At 41.6% G+C, this 23060-nt stretch overlaps 3 protein-coding genes across 3 annotated transcripts; 1 reads left to right on the forward strand and 2 right to left on the reverse strand.

The window, feature by feature from the left end:
* Positions 1-326: 326 nt before the first annotated feature.
* On the reverse strand, positions 327-14192 carry mybl2b (v-myb avian myeloblastosis viral oncogene homolog-like 2b). Its single transcript, XM_063215763.1, has 15 exons — positions 13855-14192; positions 12921-13017; positions 12737-12808; positions 12557-12649; positions 11791-12011; positions 10189-10336; positions 9525-9578; positions 9173-9382; positions 7712-8065; positions 6366-6508; positions 5976-6078; positions 5755-5865; positions 3115-3222; positions 2657-2788; positions 327-1274 (listed from the first exon to the last, which is right to left on the reverse strand). The coding sequence occupies exons 1-15, from the start codon at positions 13941-13943 to the stop codon at positions 1146-1148; spliced, it is 2064 nt and encodes a 687-aa protein (XP_063071833.1). The 5' UTR covers positions 13944-14192; the 3' UTR covers positions 327-1145.
* A 365-nt stretch (positions 14193-14557) lies between these two features.
* LOC134462643 (uncharacterized) lies at positions 14558-15701 on the forward strand. Its single transcript, XM_063215765.1, has 2 exons — positions 14558-14671; positions 14837-15701. Exons 1-2 carry the CDS (start codon positions 14647-14649, stop codon positions 15460-15462), a joined length of 651 nt encoding a protein of 216 aa, XP_063071835.1. The 5' UTR covers positions 14558-14646; the 3' UTR covers positions 15463-15701.
* ift52 (intraflagellar transport 52 homolog (Chlamydomonas)) lies at positions 15562-22509 on the reverse strand. Its single transcript, XM_063215764.1, has 14 exons — positions 22396-22509; positions 21854-22003; positions 21678-21765; positions 21454-21583; positions 21179-21254; positions 20968-21039; positions 20517-20643; positions 19531-19614; positions 19044-19112; positions 18777-18931; positions 18083-18170; positions 17158-17266; positions 16648-16793; positions 15562-16068 (listed from the first exon to the last, which is right to left on the reverse strand). The coding sequence occupies exons 2-14, from the start codon at positions 21970-21972 to the stop codon at positions 16021-16023; spliced, it is 1311 nt and encodes a 436-aa protein (XP_063071834.1). The 5' UTR covers positions 21973-22003; positions 22396-22509; the 3' UTR covers positions 15562-16020.
* Between the last annotated feature and the right edge of the window lie 551 nt (positions 22510-23060).

Below are 23060 nucleotides of genomic sequence, written 5' to 3' on the forward strand. Positions count from 1 at the left end.
AATATCTGTTCAATAGATTTGTATTCCTCTTATATTTGGGTGTTGTCCTAGATACAATGCATGGGACAGATACTAGACATTCTGTATAGCAAATATATTTCCAAAGGAATAGATTGCAGCAAATTGTACAAAAATACAACAAAACGTCTTGCAGTGGGCGTGGAGGTGGTTTGAAGGCATTGTGTCCGTTTCTCATTGGTCTTTTCCTGCCGGCATCCAACTGCACCCGCCCCCGTTTATGATTTTGTCATTCGATGGAATGTCATGATTTGGTCTACAAGAAAACCAGCGATGCAGTCATAAAATAAATGTAAAAGTCAATCATATATATTTTCTGAATTGCATTTATTTAATGTTTGCATACAAACAACTTACAAAAATTGAGATCAATAATTACTTCTAGACCTACATTTAAATTAAGTGTACAGTTGACGCTGTAACATTTCTCCTTTTTTTAATAAGACATGTCACTAACAATATTCTGAACAATCAACCTGATCTTAACATAGAAAAATACAGGTCTGTTTGTGCTTCTGGTCCTATTCAATTACATGCTCTATACAAAATTATCCATAAATGGGTTCACTGAAAGACCTCAGTCCTATTGTTGATTCTATTGCTTTCAGAATACAGTCTATGTAAACACTTTAACTCTTGCCAAAGCTTCTCATTTCCATTGATTTGTAATGGTTTTAAAACTCCCAATCTCCCAAGTAGACCAAACACCATAGTTTATTGCTGGGAGGCGGTTATTTCAGGTTTGGTAGGGTCACCAAAATCATACGAAATAAAACTGCAAGATTAGATGCAGCAGATGGATTGATTTTGACCTGAACTGTGTATTTCTATAATGGCCACAGATGAAGACATGTTTAACACACACTGGAGATGTAATCAACATGGTCACACTGTTGTTGATGGGGGCAAAAAGTCAAAACATCAAATTTGGACTGCTGACAACAGAGAAGCCAAGATCACATACAGTACCACTTATCCATCCATGCCCATGAAAAACTGATTCATCTAACAAATCACATTCCGATTACTTTTTACACAATAGCGAAACATTTGCGGAAGAGCAAAAAATAAAAGCACAGAATGGGGCGAGACAAGAGGAGACATGACACAAGGCAGTGACCCTCGTCTCAGGACAGGATGAGTGCACGGTTGGTTGGGTGAGATTTTAAGGAGCGCATAAACCGCCTGGCTTTCTGAGTCAGGAGGAGCTGGTCTTTGGTCCGGCCGCACACAACTTCTTCCCATTCCTGTGACATCTAGAAGTGAAAAGGACAAAAGCTGTGTAAAACATCAGGGCAGTCGAATTTAACACAGGAACCAACCTAATGCAAGTCCCTGAGCACGTCCAGTCTATTTATGGATTTGCCACTGTTAAGTATTACTGATAAAAAAGGAATCTAACTAAATAACATGTTCACGTCTGACTGGAGTATATTCCAAGAACACGGTTGATAAACCTGCCAAAGGTCATGTCCACAGAGCAACAGATTTGAGTGAATACGATTAAGTTTGTATCGGTTCACCTTTGCGTCCACATAGCACCTGTGTTTTCGTTATCCCAAAACGATATTTTTTGGTGTTACACCCAATGATGGGCAGTAGTGTCGCTACATTTTCGAGTTGCTTGGGTGTAAAGTAATTTCTTTTTTAATCAAGTATCTAACTTCCCTGTTGCTATGCTAGTCTGTAATCAAGTAGCACATAGTGTCAACAAAGCTACAAATTCTTGGACATGACTGAGATAAATGGGTTTTCTCTGCATAACACTGTATGATTTTGAAACAAAACGATGAGTAAAACTGAATACTTCCATTCACAACCTCCATGCATATCTATATCAAAATAATGTATGCATGCGATAACTGCCAACCAAACAAGCAACACACAGGAGAGGAAGTAAGTTAGTCGAAAAGCAATACACCATCATCGCCAAAACATTTTCTTGAGCAATCTGACCATACACATGGCTGACTATTCGTCTTCATTTCCATTAACATTTTCATGCACGACCATGGTAGTTTAGCTCACCAGCACTACAAATTACAAGTAGCTTGCCCAACACCACCTAGGCGAGGAGCAGATGCCTACAAAACTACACGCCTTACTTCTATTCGTCTTACAGCACATATAGAAGTGTGACATGTGTATTGCATCGTTTTCAGCAAGCGTTTCATTGCCATAAGAATGCAATATTTCTATTGATCTGTTGCCACTGTGGACAAGATATTTTAACTGGTGAAAAAAAAAACCTTGTTGCGTGGACATGGCCCACGTTAATTGACAGGAAGTGGTAAACCTGCTAATAGGTCAGTTATCATTTAGTTCCGAAAATGAGGACTACAGGAGGCTCTTTTATCACGTGTGGGATTCCCGAACTTATACTTGAACTTAGAAATGTGCTAAAATATACGAACATCTCAGACCACATGTGCGAGTGAAAGATATGCAGATCACGTGTTGAAACAGCCAATGCACGACAGACAAATACCGATGTTTTTGCCCCCCTAGCTCTTAAATTAGATGATTTACCACCACCTCAAGGTTAAACCCTCCACTGGTTCCCTCCAAAATGTGTGCATGCTCACACATGCACACAAGTACGCAATATTTTGAAGATATGAGGAAGAAAGCTGCTCACTGGTAGAGGTTCGCACTGTGATCCTGATCCACTTTCACACGGGCCGAGGATGAAGCCTTGGTCCAGAACGTTCTCCTCTTTTATACAGGAAAACGAGGAGGAGTTGAAGGACGAAGAGAGGGACGTCTCAGCCTGTAAGAACAACAATGCACAAGGGGTCAGAGGGTTGAAGTGATGATCCCCCACGTCAAATAACATTTCTCTGTACATTTGCTTTTTTGGGGCATTTTAATCAGACAGGACAGTGAAGCAAAGACAGGAAGTGAGTTGGGAGAGAGATGGGGAAGGGCCGGGAATGGAACCCGGGTCGACCGCGTAGTGGACGAGTGCCCTACCATATCAGCCACGGTAGGGCCTCTCTGAACATTTCACGTGTACATTTGAACAGCAATGGAAACCAAGGGCAGACTGTTCACAGGGGTAAAGGGGGGCTTGTAAAAGCACTCATGCACACAAACCTTAGGGCTCAGTTTCGGCATGACCTTGCCAGGCAGGAGTCTTGACTCATTGCAGTCAATCACGTCCAGTGCTAGTGACTTCCGCACTTTCTTCACTGGAGGTCGTTGCTGTTGGAAATAAGAGACAGGATTTTTTAAGTGAGCCCACAAAGGCGAATATTACGTTGGCAAGATGATGATGATGATGATGTGAAACGTGTGCTACTCTATGCATTTCCATTAAAAGTACAGCTCAATTGAAATTCACAATAGAAAACAATAGCCTAGTAAACTAGCCCCACCCGCAAGCGGACAAAATTATTTTTGCCTGTGAGTGGGTCTAGCCTCGGACAATGCCCCAGGCCCTGAAACTGGCTGGCTAATCACAACGCAGCAGATGTTTTGAATCTTTGGATGCAAAGCGGACAGGGTTTTGAGGGAGTGACGACAAAGCATTGGCCAATAAGCACAGACACCATTTGAAAAACAACAGGTTGTCTTCCGATGTATCATTGATCAGGGCCAGACTAAATATTCACATTTAATCTTACATTTAGTTTGGCTCGTCAGGCTAGGAAAACAATATATCTGCAAAGAATAAGGTTTGGTTTCCATTCGTATGTGTGTGTGTGACTGAGTTCCTCTCGGTCAGCAAATGCAATGAGTTTGCATCCTTTTTCAAAGGTAAGATTGAAAAAATACGTACAAACATACTCACACATGTGCAACCGACCCAAGATTCGGACCAACTTGTTACGGTGAAGTTAAATCCTAACCTCATGAGAAATTTTAATTTAGTTGATGTGGACATTCTTAATAGAACGGTACAAAGTCTTAGCTCCTCTACATCTGACTTAGATATTCTACCAACAGCCTTCTTCAAATCCATCTTACACCTAATATCACCAGATGTACTTCAGATCATCAACACCTCACTACAAACAGGCATATTCCCAGGCTGTCTGAAAGAAGCAGTTGTGAAACCCTTACTGAAAAAGAACAACCTGGATGCACTGGTACTAAACAACTATAGGCCCATATCCAATCTACCATTTATGGGTAAAATAATAGAGAAAATTGTTTTTAACCAATTAACTGCCTTTTTAATGTCTAATAGCTATTTTGATAAGTTTCAATCTGGTTTCCGTGCCTACCACAGCACTGAAACAGCTCTTATCAAAGTTATGAATGACATAAGATTGAATTCTGATGCTGGCAAATCATCCGTCTTGGTACTTCTTGATTTGAGTGCTGCTTTCGACACAGTTAATCATTCTATACTACTACATAGACTGGAACACTGGGTTGGCTTTACGGGCATAGTGATCGACTGGTTAAAATCGTACTTACAACAAAGAAGTTTTTTTGTCGCCATTGGAAGACATACTTCATCACCAATGTCTCTGGATTGTGGGGTCCCCCAGGGCTCCATTCTGGGACCACTACTGTTCAATCTGTATATGTTGCCACTGGGACACATTATCGAGAATAACTCCATAAATTACCATAGCTATGCGGATGATACCCAGCTCTACTTATCTATGTCCCCCAATAACTACACCCCCCTTGAATCACTCGATCATTGCATGGACCAAATTAACAAATGGATGTCTCACAATTTCCTCCAGCTGAACGTAGATGAAACAGAAGTAATTATATTTGGGGAAAAAAGAGGAGAGACAAAAGATTGCTACTATCCTTGAAACGAAGGGACTGAAACCAAGGGAAACAGTTAAAAATCTTGGGGTCCTCATTGACAGTGACCTAAATTTCAACAGTCACATGAAAGCTATTACTAAGTCTGCATTTTATCACATAAAAAAACGTCTCTAAATTTAGGGGCCTGATGTCTAAACATGATCTGGAGAAGCTAATACATGCCTTCATTTCTAGTAAAGTCGATTACTGTAACAGTCTGTTTACTGACCTCCCAAATAAGACCATTAAACAGCTTCAACTGGTACAAAATGCAGCTGCAAGGGTTCTTACAAAGACAAGGAAGTTTGACCACATTACTCCAATTTTAAGATCGCTGCATTGGCTCCCAGTAAGCTACAGAATTGATTTTAAGGCAATGCTACTTGTATTTAAATCATTAAATGGAATGGGACCCACATATCTACTGGATATGTTTCAGCTGTATGCACCGACCAGGTCACTAAGGTCAACGGAGAAGAATTTGCTGGTGATTCCAAAAGTCAAAACAAAATGTGGAGAGGCAGCCTTTAGCTTCTATGCTTCAAAGCTTTGGAACCAGCTTCCAGATGACGTAAAAAATGCACCCACTATTGATAGCTTTAAATCTAGACTCAAGACAAAGCTGTTCTCAGATGCTTTCTTAAATTATTGAATTTGAATGAAAAGACGGTAAAATAAGAGAAGTAAATAAGTAAAATAAGAATTGTTTTTCAAGGTTTTATGTTTATTTATGTTTTATTTTATTATTATTTTTACCTTATGTTTTAAATGTTTTTTTTTACTCTAATTCATTTCCCTGTTTTCCTTTCATTTACATTTGTTAACTTTGTGAAGCACATTGAGTTGCACCTGTGTATGAAATGCGCTATATAAATAAACTTGCCTTGCCTTGTAGTCGTGGCATTAGTATGTGTGTGTGTGTAGTCGTGGCACCAGACTGTAAATCCACTTGCCAGTACTTACTGATTGTTTACGTCGCTGTTCCGGGGGAGGAGTGTCTTCTAACATCAGTTCAATTCCCGCCTCGTTACGAAGTACCTCCTTCAGATCCTCCTCAAGATTCGGTGTAGCAGGCTTAAAAATAGAAGAACAGGCAACACGTTCATTTGTTTAAGTTCTATTTTAGCAGACGTTTCATCTCATTCATCATCTTATCATGTAAATGGAAATGTGTGGCTACATACCAGCGGGCGCAGGGGGCCGTATTTCTCCATGGCGTTTTTAAAGGGAGTTGGAGTGCGTGGCTGGGCATCCAAATCGGATGATTTGTGATTTGGAGTAATGAATCTACGGAGAAAGTAAAATTAATATTCCATGTCAAAAAAAATCAACTGCATCAGAAAGTAACAATGGTTATAAAATGTATGTATTTTGATATTGGTATCTGATTTATGCTCCATTCATTTGTAAGCAAATTATTTAAGACTTCTATACATTTGGAAATGTGGACATCTTCAGTGAAAAAGTTAGCTCACATGTTTTTACTGCATAATGGTTAACACACATTACTTTTATGCTTTATGCTTTGACAAAGTGTCACTGTGGCACATGGTTTCTGGTGTTGGAACACCTACACAGAGTTCTCCTTCTGGATGAGTGGAGTCTTGTCTCGGTGCAGGGGTGTGGTGACTATGGCTTTCTGGGTGCACACAGGGGTGGAGGTCAGAGAGGGGTTCTCCAGCTCATACGTGTCCTGTTTGGTCCACATGTTTAAGAACTGCAAAAGAGGGAAAGAACAGATGATGCAACCTTCTGAGACCCCCAGGTCATGTGACCATGCGGCATGCAGTGCCCTCATAGAGGTAGAAAATAACACTAGAGAGGACCCCGCCCCCCTGTTTACGGCAATCTGTAGCGGCCATTATCTGTAGGTAGATCAGAGAAATGGAAATTAATGGAGAACGAGGCTCACCTCTGTCAAAAATGGCTTAATCATGAGAAAATCCATCAACACACTATAGAAAGTCCATCAACACACTATAGAAGGACAATAGTTGAAGTGTGTTGCTAACTATGATCATAAAATATATTATTTGATTTTAAATGTATTTTATCGACTCATATGATTTAAGTAGATATTTAGCCTGACATTTCAAATCTGGTCTTTGATTAAAGTGTTACTTCATATTTACACAGTTTTAGTTAATTTCTTGACAGGGGTGGGCGTGTTCTCCATTGACTTGCATTGCCTGAAAGTACCTACACTACCTACGGAAGTTGGGAAGCTCCAGCTGCCATTTCCCAGTGCTGTCGCAAATGGCTGTGTCCTCTCTAGTGTTATTTTCTACCTCTATGAGTGCCCTTCATCCAATGTCACATGGTACAGTCACATGATAGCTTGACTTGCTTGCAGTAAAATACACAGTGGTACTTTTTGGTGAACTCCGGAATATCCAATCACTGGTTGTTTTACGTCCTAGCAAGGCCAGGATCCTTGACTTTGAGATACAGCCAGTGCCTACGCTTAACCACTCTGCAAAAAGTATATAGGTACAGTATACATGCGTATAAAAATTACATTGTCCTTGTGCAAAGTGACAGTGAAAGACAATACTTGTACACCCAAAGATGCTTGTTGTGCCACAGAAGTGCAACAAGATCACAGAAGAGTATAAACAGATGAACAGGCCTTCCTTACATTACCATTTGCACCATGCACGGACAACTTACTTCACCAGGTAGAGGGCTGAGCTCATTGTACCATAAAAGTGCAATAGCAAGAGCATAACATACACAAGAGCATAACTCGGCCATTTTTAAAATAGCTGTTGGCATGCTTGGACTACTCATTTCAATGGGTAATGTACTAAACGCATTTATCAATAATAATAAAAAAAAATGTACAGGAACGTAAGAAACTGAGATTCAATAGCTTTGCTGACAGGAAATGACCATGCTGGGCTGAGTCGAGCGGTAGTACCTGCGAGGGCGAGAAGGGGAGGATCTTGACGGGGGTGCTCTTGGGCGTCATGGAGTCGTTGGCGTCCGGGGAGCCGGCCACGCGGCGGCGGTTGTGGCGTGCTAGGATGGAGGGTGGCGTGCCCCCCGCCCGGGGGGAGATGGGGATCAGCTCTCCAGCACGGCTGCCTTTGCTCAGCTCCTGCAGGGCGTTGCCCTCCAGCCGGAACAGCAGCCGCTCGGGGCCCTGACTGGAGCCGGAGCCGGAGGTTGAGGTGGGGTTTGTGGTGGGGGGCGTGGGGGTGGTGGGGCTCTGGCTCTCCTCCTCCGGGAGGTCAAACGTTACGTCTGAGAGGTTACACCAGCTCTCCATGTCCTGGTGGAAAGAGAGACAAAGAGTACATCAGTAGAGTACACATACATGTCCATCCGTATCCCTCTTCTTCAGTTACTTCCCCCAGCATCTTCCCCACATCTCAAGGCATGAAAAGGTGTAAGAAGGATGTAGGAGAGAGGCAAAATGCCACAGTAGTGGGCCTGCACGAGGTGCATGGTTCCATCCTCCCTCCATTCATTCATTCCATCTTCGTTTCCTCCACAGGAGGAGGGGTGAGAACGGAGGAATTAAGGATGCGAGAGGACGGAGGAATTATGTAGCGGTGCAAGTACAGTGAGTTGGGGCAGAGAACGAGTAAACAAAGCCAGGTGGGTTAGGGCACACAGACATAGAAAAAAGCAACTTTTAAGGAAAGAAGCCTGAGGGTTGAAATCAATACGGTTTAGAAAGGGGGCCATATTCACACATTTATTTGTGTTGGATTTTCTAAAATATTATGGATACAATCCCCCTCCCACCATCTTGGATATGCAGCAAATGTGTCCCTGTAAGCCTTAGGTCGCTAAAATTGTGTACATTTAAAACATGGTCAAAGATTGAAATAGAGGACCATAATTCATACACAATCTAAAAAAAGTTGGCAAGCAGACAGTTTGGGATATAATTAGTGACGACACAAAAGAAAGTCATGTGGGCACCAAGGTGGGTACAACATGTGCCCACTGGGTTTGGTAATGTATTTGTTTTGCCGCTATGGCCACCAAGATGCTGGTGACAAAATAAGCCTGGTGCCATACTGGGTGTGGCACCATGCCACAGTCTGGGACAGGTCTACTGTGGCCCAGGCATCCGTAAGGTAGCACTACTATGACATTACACAGTAAGGTTACAAAGGTATGGGTAGTCAACTTCCACTCTGAAAAATCTTTGACGATTGTTAGATGTCTTTTACAGTCAGTTTAGTGCAGAGGGGCTTCTTTAGAGATGCTTGCAACCTCTGGCTTTAGTGGACAATGGCTTAGAGTAGGAATCCTTCAAGAAAACGTAGCCTAGAGATTTCATCATTCTAACACAACACAAACAGTGAGGGACCAGTTGGACATTTCCTTGCATAGGTCAAGATCATCATCATCATCATCTCCTTACCCCCTCCATCATCTCCATGACCTCCTTCAGAGCAGGCCCAGAGGATGGCGATAGGAAGCCAGAGCTGTCCACCACCCAGGAGCAAGTGCTCGACTCCCCGCCGCTGTCCAACTCCCTCTTGGGGGTCTGCACTCCTCTTCGACACGGTGGTGATGGCGACGACGACTCTGGCTTGGGAGATGTTACTTCAATTGCTGGACAAGACACATCCTATAGAGGGCACCAAATACATGCACAATGAGATCACTTTCCCCGACTGTTAGATCAATTTTCTTTGTAACGTCTTTGGTAACTGGCCATTTAGCTAATGAGCTGAATCATTTCAATGCATATTTCCAAAGTAAGTCAATACCTGAGGCACGCCCTCCATCTTGACAATATCCATATCGTCAAAGGACAGCTCCACCTTTAAGACCCATACACAGACAAAGTCAGATCCATGATGTTGCAGGTTTACAACTAAACTATTATATAAAATTCCCTTTTACTTCATTAGAACAGGTTCTCATAGAAGTACAAAACTCAAAGCAAGGCCGAACAGACTACAGCACATACACTACAAGTCTCCAAAATCAAGCTATTGTGTGAATTAGACATATGTCAAACATTTGTTCATGTTCTATTAGGGCTGCACAATTAATACAAAAATAATCAAAATCGTGATAAAATAGTGAAATCGAACTCATGATTTTAATCGTGATTTAATCGTGGAAATAGTGACCTTCTTTTTAGAGCGTCCTTGAAGCCAGAACATACTGACAGGCTGGTGTTTCTGGCCAGAAATGTGTCCACTTAAGTTTCATGCTATTGCCTTTAAATAATTATTATAATTCATTTTATTTTGCTCATCCCGTATATAATTCATTCTTGGTTATATTTCATCTTGTTATAATTTCCAAAAAAATGTGCAAAAATCAATAATCGTGATTAATAATCGTGATTATGATTTTGACCAAAATAATCGTGATTATGATTTTTTCCATAATCGTGCAGCCCTATGTTCTATCCATGCTTACCGCCTGGTCGCTGCAGTGATGAGCAATGATGTCCTCCTGCTTAGGATGGTGAGCAACTTTCAATGTGGGCTCCACACCAACATAGAAGCCCAAATCCACCTTGCGCTTAATCGTGGAGTTCCAATGGTTCTTCACAGCATTGTCCGTCCTACAGCAGAATGGGAAGCATAGGTGAAGAGAGTGCACACAAGTGTGTTTTGTGATCCTTATGAAACAGCATCACAAAAATGAAACAGCATCACATAAAACCGGGAGACCGATTAATAACAGCTTGGTTATAGGCTATAGCCAAAACACTGTTGTTAAATGCAACTGAAGAGTTTAATTGCAAAAAGGTGTATCCATCATTTTCTACTTTTGCAGTTTATTATTGAAAATGACTGTTCAGAGGTCCTATCACCTTGTGTGAATTCTTGCCATTCAAATATTTTGAGAATATGCCTTTTCAACCTCCTATATATAAAATGCTTTTTGCAATGCAATGCAATGGAATGCCCAATGCAAAAATGTCAATTTCCCAACATTCTACGAAATGGAGATACACCGTTTTGCAAATAAACTCATCAACTCTACATCAAGCAAACAAACCACATAATCACAGGTCACAATGAAGTGTAGAGCTACACATGTGAATTGCCACACTTGCATGAGATTTTTCATTCCAAAATATTAATTCTACATAAAATAGAAACATGAAGCACTTTCATTTAATTTCGATTAAAGGTCTGGGGCCAGAAAGCATTTCGATTGGAAAGTGGATAGGATACATGTTGGGTCCATGTTGTTGCCTCTTGCATCATTGCATAGCAACAGGCATGCATGGAATGACCAGAATATTTTTTTTAAATCAGAATTAACATATGCATGATAGAGGAATACAGTTTCCTGAAATAAACAACAGAATAAACACCACTTCATTCAGAATAAAGTTTAATTCCCGAATAACTTTAATTCTAAAATTAGAGGCATATACATGGTATTTTCACTCAAGGCAGAAAGTTTTATTCAGAATTAAATTTCCCATGCACACAAGGACCAATTTCTGAATTAAGCCTGGTCTTAGACATCCCTTTTAGAAAACATGCTTAACTACAGGATTAGGCTTAATCTGTGTCCAAAAAAACAAGCCATATGGGGGTGGGGACACGCCTACCTAAAATCCATGCAAAAAATCTAGCCACAATATAGCCAAGCTGGCCTGACACTTTTGGTTGCATTTTTTTTGGTTCTTTTAATAGTGTTTGAAATGCTGTCAAAGACATTTCAGCTTTTGCAAAGTGTACAGATCCTAATGCCAAAACTATATTGTGTGCATTGTCTTTTCTTGACAGCAAGGGGAACAGGTAATGTCAATCAGCTCATCACACGACTGGATATACCATTACAATAAGCTGAAGGATAATATCAAAACATTGATATTCATAAAAACAGATGTCAATCATGATCTCATAATAACATCTCATTGACTGTCAGGGCCAGCATGCTGACCAGCATGCTGTGTTTCGACACCACTAAATATATACTTTTTTTTGTCCACAGAATTCTTCCATTGTCCCACTGCCAGGCAGGCTCAACTCTACTTCCATGTCATGGTTCTCCTACCTTCCAGGGAGCAGTTTGGCGATCTCAGCCCAGCGGTTCCCCAGCACGCAGTGAGCCTTGTAGATGATGAGGTCCTCCTCGGACGTCCAGGAAGACTTCTTCACGTCCGGGTTCAGATGGTTGTGCCAACGCTCCCGACACTGTTTGCCCAGGCGGCCCTTCAGGTGCTTGGCCACCATGGCCCACTGTTTGTTGCCATACTTCTTCACCAGTGCAATAACCTGGAAAAGGCACGAGGTTGGATTATACTAGCGCTATGGCATTTTATCAGACAAATCCATTAATGTCCATGTACACATCACAGTCTCGAGTTACTGTACACGTTGCAGGAATTTGCTTCCATAATAGACGATTTTTAAAAGCAACCCTTGTGCTGTTATACTAATACAAATATGAAGTCCGTAGAACAAAGGGATAACAAGTACAGTACTCCACGCTCCTAGTGACAATCCGCTGCAACCAGAGTAGGACCAGCCATGAATAAAGATGAATCTGTCGCCACACAGATGTCTTCTTTAGTTATTTACAGTGCATTAGACTGACGTTTCGACAAAACGTCTTGGTCAGAATTCAAATGCACAGTAAATAATAAAGAAATAACGAAAGAAGACATGGTGTGGCGACAGATTTCTTCCCTTTTATACAAATATGAAGTCCCTTTTGAATAAATCTGAGCCTGCAAAATCACTACAAACCATGCAGACATTGAGATCTGACAATCAACTGGTATGAAGTACCAGCCAGTCACCAATAATGAACAACTCACCTTCTCATCTTCCTCTTTTGTCCAGGGACCTTTCACCAGATCAGGGTCAAGAACTTTAAACCAGCGGTGTTGGCACTGGGGCTCGGAGCGATTCTGACAACGTGAAGGAAATAAGATTAGTCATGGACTTACTAAACTCTGGGTACATGTCACAGATCACATGCGGCATCGCTTACTCACCGGTAAATAACTGGCAACGCGTTTCCAATCATTTGGTCCCAACTTCTGCACCAAAGTTCGTAGGTTGTCATCCTGCAAAAACAAATTTAGTTTGAATGTGCAACATTGGGAGTGCACAAACAGACATCACTACATTTTAATTACGGGGGGATATCCCATTTAATGATGAACAAAGAAATGTTACCTCTTCCTGGGTCCATTTCACCTTGAATTTCCCATAGTCTCTGGACTCAGCCACGTCTGAATCCGTGTCCTGACACATCCCTTCTTCGCCATCGTCACTACAGGGACACAAACAAAGCAGGAATGTGTTTGCAAATGGCTCGAGTGCTAGGGCGAGGTGCACTTCAAACACGTTCACACACCAAACATCACAACAAAGTGTGAAGGTGTGAAGGGCAGACTGACACCAAACGTGTAGCTTGCTGAAGCCTTGTTTGTGGCAATAATAGCACTACTTACTTGGGCAATCCATGCAATGACATGAGTACAGTGGTGATGAGATACACTGAAAAGGAAATGGTTGATATACTTTGCGCATTACACTGCATCACAGTGCATTTCTGAATTCCAATGACTTTAACCATCATTACATAACATCGAAACTGACCCATTGCCCACATGCTATTCTAATCCCCGTTCTCCAAATCAGATAGTCTTTATCCCAATTTACAACAGGACTGACCTGTTAATCACCTACCCAGTGATATTAGCCAACTAGTCATCTAACCCAAGTTAGCCAACTTCACACTATCGCTATTTTGCTAATGCAATAGCTGGTTGACTGCTTCCAAATTACTACTATTCAATACAACGACAATGTGTATCGCATGATTTCAACATAATGAAACCATGTATCTTAGAGCTAGTAATCCCTTCGGAAAGAATCACTGTTGCGTGTTGTTTTAACCTAATATAGGCTGAGATTGCAATGTTTGTTAACATTGTGTGTTTGGGCGCTTTGCTAAGCTGCAAGCTACCTTTGTCTTTCTGAACAGCACTACATAAATTCACTACTGCATTCATGCCAATCAATTGATAATTGTACTATTTATTAGAGTGCTCAGCTGGGGAAGAAATATCTAATGAATAAAAACAATGTACTTCTTGTAACTTACCCGCGCGACCACCAAGACATTTCCCCGCTGTTTTTCCCAGTCCAAATACCACAAAATAGCGATCGAATGCCAAGTATCACATCCAACATGCAGTTTCGTAATGTTTATTGCATTGCCGTGCAAAGAAATGACTGCAAATGCAACAAAATCACTTAGATAGGAAAGCGCCACAAAAGGATAACATTGCTGTCTCCGCGCTCAAGTTCTTATCTCGCGCTTCTTTTTCTCGCAGTCGCAAGCGTTCCCGGGAGTGACGCAAAGAACTGCGCACGCAACACTACAACGCCCAATGAATGAAGTTATACATTCTCACGCTTTGTAAATCTAGATTCAAGATTCTAAATCAAGTCATAACATTGGCAATGGTACATGAGACTGACAGTCTGTAGTACAATTAACTATGCCGATGTTCTTAGGTCAAAACTCCAAGACACATGTTATGTTATGGTAAACAGGGTGCGATTTGTACATAGGCTATCCTCCTTCTGGTTCTTCAACAAAGCGCACACTGATGGTAAAACGCTTAACAGAATGTGTTAGTACTAGTTATTGTGTGAACCAGAGCAAATCCTCAAGAGCAAATTAGCAATCAATGGCCTATTCAACTTTATAAACACTTGCACATTCACAACCAATGCTTGGTAGGATTTTGTGTTTGAGTTTTGTCCGTCTCCATTCTGATGTCAATGCCCTTTCCCCAGATGGTGTCGCTGTTTCACAGCTCCCTGGTCAATGACTAGGCCTATAAATGCACCCACCTAGAACCAATTACCTTGATTTCTTACTCAAACCATGGCATCAGCTCAAGCCAGCACAGGTAAGAACTTCAGTACGAACCTGCATATTAAATGTTACTTAAAAACCCAATATATATGTAGACCCTAATGTATGATTCTAATAGATTTGTGCACAGTTTACCTTGTCTGTTCAGCCATCCATTTTTTTGTAATAACAATCACTTCTCTGTCCCCCCCCCGCCCAGATCTCAGCAAGATCTCAGAGGGCATGTCCCTTTCAGATCTGGACGTTTGCTTTTGTCTTCCGCAAAGTTCCTCTGTCTCTGCCCTGGAGAGCTCGGCCAACACAATACAATTCCCCAAGGACATTCTGGTGGACTTCTCCAACCTGAGCCACTCTACCCTCAATCTTGAATGGCTTCCCACCTCGCCCATTGTGTTGTCCCCAACAGTGGAGCCACAGCAATGTTCCTCCTTCCCCCAAACGCACACCCTTGGGCTCCCCATATCTTTGGCTGGAAAGTCGACTTCAGTAGCAGCACCCCTTCAGAAAGTGCTCAAGACCCCGGTTTTGACCAGCTCGCCAAACCTCTCCGGTCTGGACCTGAGTGCCAACAACGCACCCTGGGAGCTCTCACAAATCAGACCCTTGTTGGAGACCTCCAGAGTTCAGCTGGAGTGGACTGAGCTTGACCTGACTGCGAGCCCAAGGAACAAATCTGCAGCGACTGCCATGGCCGAGATCTCATCCCTGGTGTGTACAGCCACGTCACCACAACCGGCTGCCACCAGCCAGTCTGATGGCCAGAGATCCTGGAAGGAGACTCTTCCGCTGGGGAGCGGACAGGAGGGCACGCAAAGTCTGGATTAATGGAAGGCAGTGATTCCTGTGAAAAGCTGATGCCTCAAAGGTATTTAACTTTTCAACACCAACAAGTAACTACTGAATTTGGCACAATACATTTCGTGCCAGTAACATAAAATGTGCCAATGTGTGTAACTGGACTTCTAAAATGTTCCGTTTTCCCCCCTGACTGGGAATGTGAACTTTTCTGTACATATTTTTAAGGAGGAAAAAAAAAACTTTAATAAAGCTTGAATTTATATAAATTTGTAGCAAACGTTTATTTGTGTACATTTATACAAACTGTATTTAAATATGACATTGAAAGCGTAGCAAACATATTATCAAAAGTTAGAGTAGAGGTCCTGACAGACAGCATGCATTTGCTGTAGTCATGGTTTTGTTAAATCCATTTAGAATGTACATGAAGGGGAAAAAAACTGTCTCACAATATATACAGGTTTTGTCATCCTTCAGCCAAGCATAAGAAGCTGGCTGAATGCAGCTGCTTTTAGTGTAGTTTCAGTATACCAGTACACATCACCACAGCAAGGGTCCCACATGGTTTCCAGATGGCCCCAGACATCAGAGTGGTGAAAATCTCACATCTTCTGTAGCATCAATGTCATGGTCCTTTAAAAAGAAGGCAAAGGAAAAAGTGCTGTAACCCAATTTGCATCAAACCATTTACTGTTTGCATGTGTGCATTAGATCAGTGGTTCTTAACCTGGGGTGCGGGCACCCTCTGGGGGTGCGCCACAAATTTTAGGGGGTGCACGGAATTTTGTTTTTGAGGTTGTGACAAACTCATTATAATTAGGCCAAATGAAGCGCAAATTTGCCATATTTTGATCCCCATTTATTGTAATTAAGGTATTGATTAATGGCTCAAGCAAAAAGTATTGCAATTAATCACTTAGATACGTTTTTAGTGCATATACACTTGTAAAAGTTTGCTTTGGGGGTGCGCGGCTTGCCATTGGCACAGCGAAGGGGGTGCGCTAAGAAAAAAAGGTTAAGAACCACTGCATTAGATAAAAATTTTCACGAAAGCTGGTATTTGGTGTTTGTCAAGTGAGTGAATTGAGGTTAAAGTAACTGCTACTGTGACAAACGGTGAGTATTTGTGCAATTTGCCATTTCTTAGGTTCATCCTGACATTTCACCTGAAAGACGAATATCTCAACCTTTTTTGACTAGTACCTCACTTACCTGATTGAGTTTCTTAAACTCCACCACTTGGAAGAAAATGTGCTCAAGGATGTGCTTTGCATCCCTGTGATCCTTGTCCAGCTTCCCGGTCACACCAAGAATGTCTCCACACTTGCGCACGTAAAACTCCAGATCATCATCTGTGCCTGAAAAATGAACAAGATGAAGGTTTCTGATTAGTTTAATGACAAACAGGCAAAAGCAGTTTTGCATTTTTTCCAAATTCAGGAGTGCTGGAAACCACTAGTGTAATGTAGCTTTACGACCTGTTAAAGGGGTATGCCACTATTTTGGGGCTTAATACAGTTAAAATCGTTGGCTGGGGTTTATAAAGGTGGTAAAGTGTCTTATTTTTCATGTAAGCCGGTGTCTTGCTTTAAGACAAGTTAAAAGAGGAAATATGTCGCTAAGCTAGTGAAAGTCAATGTATCCATGTAGCATGCTTTGATTTTAATGATTTTAACTGTATTAAGCCCCAAAATAGTGGCATACCCCTTTAACAAGACTTACATTTGTTTGAGAGCTGAGCCAGTCGAACTTTCTCAGAAGAAAACGTCTCGTCAAGGTCAAAAAGGTCAAGCATGGGGGGTGGAAGGTCCCTGAAGGCAGGCTGAAAGACCTACAAACAGAAGATAACACTGTGGGTTACTTACTTGCGTTAAATACTGTAGTTCTAACCGTGCAAACACTGAATGTGACGAGCTGCGACAGAAGTAATTGTTTTTGTTTAGAGGAGCTGGTGAAGAGACAAAAGCAATTTAGGCGTCAAGTGGCGATTTGAGCGACATTTTGTAATTGAATTTCAGCAAATATTATGGTAATGAGCTATGATTCGGTTTGCCGACAACTGCCACAGCCAATTGGAATGTCGAAATGCTTGCATTCTGCCATTAATGGTCATAATCTGTCATTTCTATCAACAGTTCAGTGAGACTTTGTAGCTTTTGGGTGCATTACAATATGCAACCTTGTGTCCTGCACTTGTGCTTGTGTCCTCACGTTTTGCTGATGCCCCGCCTCTGTGGAGAAAACAATTAAGTTTCCCCACTGTCAGCCTAGCCACAACACTTTTTGGGGGATTATTCTTCATTCACCATCCAGTTTGCAAATGAGAAAAGGACTTTACAATTGAGCTTTTGCAAGATATTGAAATATAATGCTGTTGTCAGTGTTTCCTTCTGGATTAATAAATGTTAATCTACTCATCATGACCCATTACTTCCTGGTACGAGGCCACAAGCACAAGTGGAGGACGCAAGGTCTCATATTGGAATGTACCCTTTGCCTGTTCTGGTGTGTCTGTTCTGGTAAATCTCCATTTGTTTTCGATGGAAAGCAATAGTCTAACGCCGATGGTTTGCAAAAGCACTGTAGCATTGAATATGATTTTTGGAGTGATTTTCAAAAAGAACCTTTATAGTTGAAGTAGACTTACAGCTGGTTGTAAAGCTGGTAGGGGTGTTTCAAACTGAGGCTGGATCAGCTGGAGTTGTTCATGTTTCACATTTAGCTGTTTGTATGAGCTGAAAGGACAGACAAAGGTTCCATGTTCACATATCCACTGATTCAAAAACATGCAGAATGGTGCTCAACACAAAAAATGGATTAGCGGTCCAACTTGAATTTAATTGGCCCGGCCGTTTTTACCAGATCCATGGTCTCTGACCAATCAATATTTCAGTTATGCAGATGGAGAATATAGGTCGATACAACATAAAATATTTACCAGGAGTTCAAATACAGTACATTTAACTGTGTTGACCCATATTAAAGCAATTATTCATGATTTGCACAATGACCATGTATGTTACAGTTTCCCATGACAATTACTGGTGTACATGATTTTTTTAGTTGCAGTGTATATAAAATATCTAGGGACAACTGTGTTAATACCCCTATAAGAAGATTATTTAAAAAAATAATAATTAAAGTCATGTAGATTCCCCATAGTTACACTAAGGACAACCACAAGGCAACTTAACGTCATTGGAGTCCAATCTGTGTTTACACTGTCATTCAGTAGTCATTTTAAAAAGGAACCGGTCCAACAGAAACAGATGGACATGAATAGGCTATGGAGGGCTTTCTCGTCCCCCTTACTGGGGAGCGTCCTTAAAACCGGCTCAAACCTGATAACGCGGGGCAGGGTGTCTGTTGACAGCTTCATCAGTGACATGTCGAAGAGAGACGTAAAGTCACGTGGGTTCTCGTCCCCCTCCTGAAGGCATACCCGTAGTCTCTCCGAGAGGCATCCTGTGTCCGGTAACATGGTGTAGTCTGTGATCTGGGCAAAGCAAAAACAATGTATACACCAACATATATAGAACGAAGGTGCTTGGAGGAGACTAAAAATAGAAACTGCCTACATCAGCAACACCACCCCCATTTTCACTCACTTCCGGGTCCTCTGCATCTATCTGGTTAAGCTGAATGCCGTCAGTCATCAGCCACTGGAGCACAACGTCCTGTAGTACAAAGAATCAAGAATCAAAATGGTGTTCTCAGGATTTACAATAATAAAAATAAAAATGCACTCAGAGTGCAGACCTCCGCCAAGGAAGCAGTTTGATAGAACATTTGACTGTTACACCAAGTATTTCTGCCTTTTGTGGAGTTAGAAACTTGAATGTAAAGATTCACCCAATCTCACAATACTGAAGAATCTTTTTTTATAAAGTCCTGGTTCCAGACAGTGATCCAGATCACCATCAAAATAGAATCACTTGTTCCTTTGGTCATTTCCAACTCTAGTTTCATCCAAACCCATTCAGAACTTTTTTTTAGTTATTCTGCAGACAAACAGACAAACCAACGTGACCGAAAACACAACCTCCTTGGCAGAGGTAAAAAGAAGTGGTGCTTCTGTGAACTGGAATTGCTCACCATTATTTTACTGTTTTCCTCTTTGTCAAGGTACTGGTCACTGAACATGTGACAGGACCCCAAAACTGCCAGCTTCCCTCCATCCTTTAAAATAGCGAGAGAGAGAGAGAGAGAGAGAGAGAGAGAGAGAGAGAGAGAGAGAGAGAGAGAGAGAGAAGATGGTAGGTGTCCCATTTCATCATGAAGATCATGACATGTCTTTCTGACACTTTTAACCAAAGCCAGTGGTTCTTAACCTGGGGTGCGGGCACCACCTGGGGGGTGATTCCAGGCCAGAGATTCCAGGAGGTCCACAGAATTTTGTCTCTGTGTTGAGGTTGTGACCAAAATTAAGCTTGGGAACATTGTAATTAGGCCAAATCAAAATCCAAATTAAAACACGTTTTGGTCACCATTTAAAGTCATTAAAGTACTGATTAGCGTCTCAAGCAAGAATCATTGTAATTCATCTCTTAAATCATTTTTAGTGCATATACATGTGTCTTGGGCACAGGTAAGGTAAGGGGGTGTTTTCTGAGAAAAAGGTTAAGAACCACTGTTCTAATGGTGCATTCTTTTGAAACTCGATTGTCGGAAACTCCGGCTTCCGCCTCGGAAAAGTGCAAAAGAATGGGTACTCAAATCGGGGTTGCGAAACACAAACTCGGAGCGCTTCTGTGTACTCCGAGTTTGTTTAACATTAGTGTTTTCGGACGTTTGTATTGTCCCCAGCTGTTTCAATAGAACGCATTTACAACGGTTGTCGGGAGAACAACCTCGGATCTACCGACGGCCGAGTTTCAAAAGAATGAGCCATATGTGACTTAGGGTTATCCAAGTACAGGGCAGTAGTTACAGTCCCGCTATTAAAGTTGGGCCAGGTGCCTTGCCAAGAGTGTAAGATATCAGCCACATTATTCCTACTGACATGGGCTCTGCAACAATTCTTCTGTAATCAGCAGGCCATAGTTGCCCCATGCAGATCAGCTCAGCAAATCTCCTGTTACCTTAGCTCTGTAGAAGGCCAGTACAGGTCTGTTGAGTGGGAAGCACACAGAGCCGGTAGACAGCACAGCCACAGCCGGTTTCATGACACTCAGAGTGGCACCATAGGGATATACGAAGGTCAGTGCCCTGTGAACGACACACAAACTTGTCTCAATACTATACAACAAACCGTATCGCTTCCGATAACAAAACCAGTGATATGTTCATTTATGAACATTATATAAGCTACAGAGATACACTACATTTACACATCCACAATGGAAAGGACACAATGTGTAGTAAACAGAACTGGATAACAATTTGGAGAGGAGTGCCAGAAGAAGTGGCAGCTAAAATAAAATTGAGCAAGGCTGACAAATTAATATGGCTATCGATCTCTCTTGGTTGACTGGGGTGGGAAAGACAAAGGATGAGTACATGTATTTGGGGTGATTATGTATAAAAACTCACTGAGCGTTGTTTCCAGAACTTTCGTCATCGATGATGCCCGTAACCGTTTTCCCAGCAGCTCGACTGATCTCTCTAGAAAAAAAAAGATAATCAAATAGAAAATAAGAGAAATGCACATCTCTGTCTAAGAAACATGTTGTAATTTTGCTCATGCTCTGAATGATGGTGCTGTGGTGGCTGCAGGAAATGAGTAAATAATAAATGCACAAACCTGTTGAGAACACCATTGGAAACTAATGCCTCCTTGGGGTGGAAATATTTATAATAAACATTCCTCACCACAGCATCTATAATAGTATTTAAAGAAATACAGTCAGTGTGAGACAATAGTTTGTGAACAAGATGGTCACCAAATACATTGTGCATAATACAGTCAAGAAATGAATGGTCTCTGTTTTTTTTTTCAATAACTTATGAGTGTAAAAGCAGCTTTGTTTTTAAAAGCATAGCCTACATAAAAATTACAGCGTAATTCTTGACACTGACCATTGTTCACCATGATTCCAAGCTCCTCCAGGAAAAAGTTGATGTTGGTGTCGTATCTTGTTTCTCCTCCTTCTCCCAACATCACGAGCATGTTTCCACCCCCATCCAGGTAATGTTTAAGGACTTCAAGCTACATACAGATAAGTGAAAATGAGTAAACACCTTGTGATAGGCAAATGTTGTATGACAAAATAGCATATCAATGCGTACATAGGCCCCCTTACCTCAGAACTAGTGAACTTTTCTCTTGGCCCAGCTGTGATCCATAGCTTACTGCCCATCAGTTTCTCCTGAGTCAGCTCATCTTTTATGCTGTCAGGTGAATAAAATGATGGCACCGTTAACTGGACATGTACATTCCTTTCTCGTGTGGTAAAGTCAATAGTATATCAAAAGTTACCTCAGAATTTTCCATTGCACCCTGAGCCTCTTCTGTAGAGACTTGTACCCTGTATTAGCGGTGAACAGTTCTCTCTTCGATGCATTGAAGACAACTGTGTTACGCTGGTCTTTATCCATTCCCTGTCGTTCTTCTGAAGATGACCATATGCTACGGAGAACATGTACATTTTTTTTACATTACGGAAAAGTCGATTTCAAGGCAAACACACAACATTGGATTGTGCGGGCCTACTGTAGATAATGCTAGGTGGCGCAGCAAAGTTACCATAGTTAATCGCATTAAACTACAAGTGACATATATAAAAGCCAATGTTACACATGTTCGGGAATACCACACATCAATCTGTTCAATCCACATGTCAACTTTTATCCAAGAAACGTTACCCCCATAGCATCGTTAGCACGTTTGTTTATTATAGCTAATTTGGATGTTCTCTGAAACAATCCTTTTTCAAGTACATTTACCAGCCGCACTCGGGTTTTATAATTGTGTTCTTGTTCCTGAATCGCACTAACTTCGCCATAAGAAAACACACTTACCCATTAAAATTAAGATAGAAATGTCTACTGCAACATCGCTCTTCTTGTTGTCTATCCAAGAGGATTGTGGGTAAAATCTAGAATCCACAACAGTTACCAAGGCCGCTTCTTCTTAGCAACCACCACAGTACAGGCAGAGGGGGGCGGATCAAATCACTGTGCCTGACATATGGGTGGGGAACCTTTTTCATTCAAAGGGACATTTCAAAATCATCCAAGGGTCATAAAAGTCCTCCAAAGGCCATACTATGAACACAAACCAGGATTTCCCCCTGCACTTTGGGCCTATAGTGAAGACGGCCACCTTTACAAAAGACCTCACCATCTCTAAGTCCCATGAAATAACTTATTATAGCCTATTTGCAAATTAAATTTCTAAGATTCTTTTACAAATCATGTCATGTTTCATGTGAAGCTGAGCTGAATAGCATTAAAATTATAACAGGGGGCTAAGATGTCAAGGGCCGTAAAGGGCCCTCGAGTAGGCTATAGGTTCCCCGGTAGGTGACCTTTCAGAAATGAAAATATGGCACACTTGATTGTCGCGGGGGTCTACTCTGGGGGACCTCCCCCAGAAAAAAAATATATATTTTTTTAGGATGAAATTTCCTGCATTTTAACCAAATTGTGGCCCGTTTCAGCGCCTTAGCTACTCATGAAAATAA

The sequence above is a fragment of the Engraulis encrasicolus genome, chromosome 14 (genome assembly GCF_034702125.1).
Source record: "Engraulis encrasicolus isolate BLACKSEA-1 chromosome 14, IST_EnEncr_1.0, whole genome shotgun sequence".
Lineage (NCBI taxonomy): Eukaryota > Metazoa > Chordata > Actinopteri > Clupeiformes > Engraulidae > Engraulis > Engraulis encrasicolus.

Excerpts from the sequence above, each read along its gene's own strand:
- mybl2b (XM_063215763.1), bottom strand. The coding sequence starts at position 13,943 with ATGTTGGATGTGATACTTGGCATTCGATCGCTATTTTGTGGTATTTGG. Across the intron at positions 13,018-13,854 it reads ATGTCTTGGTGGTCGCGCGG|TGACGATGGCGAAGAAGGGA; the intron begins GTAAGTTACAAG and ends GTGTCCCTGTAG. Across the intron at positions 6,079-6,365 it reads ATCCAGAAGGAGAACTCTGT|ATTCATTACTCCAAATCACA; the intron begins GTAGGTGTTCCA and ends CTTTCTCCGTAG.
- LOC134462643 (XM_063215765.1), top strand. The coding sequence starts at position 14,647 with ATGGCATCAGCTCAAGCCAGCACAG. Across the intron at positions 14,672-14,836 it reads ATCAGCTCAAGCCAGCACAG|ATCTCAGCAAGATCTCAGAG; the intron begins GTAAGAACTTCA and ends CCCCCCGCCCAG.
- ift52 (XM_063215764.1), bottom strand. The coding sequence starts at position 21,972 with ATGGATAAAGACCAGCGTAACACAGTTGTCTTCAATGCATCGAAGAGA. Across the intron at positions 21,040-21,178 it reads TCCAATGGTGTTCTCAACAG|AGAGATCAGTCGAGCTGCTG; the intron begins GTTTGTGCATTT and ends TTTTTTTTCTAG. Across the intron at positions 19,113-19,530 it reads AGGAAAACAGTAAAATAATG|GACGTTGTGCTCCAGTGGCT; the intron begins GTGAGCAATTCC and ends TTTGTACTACAG.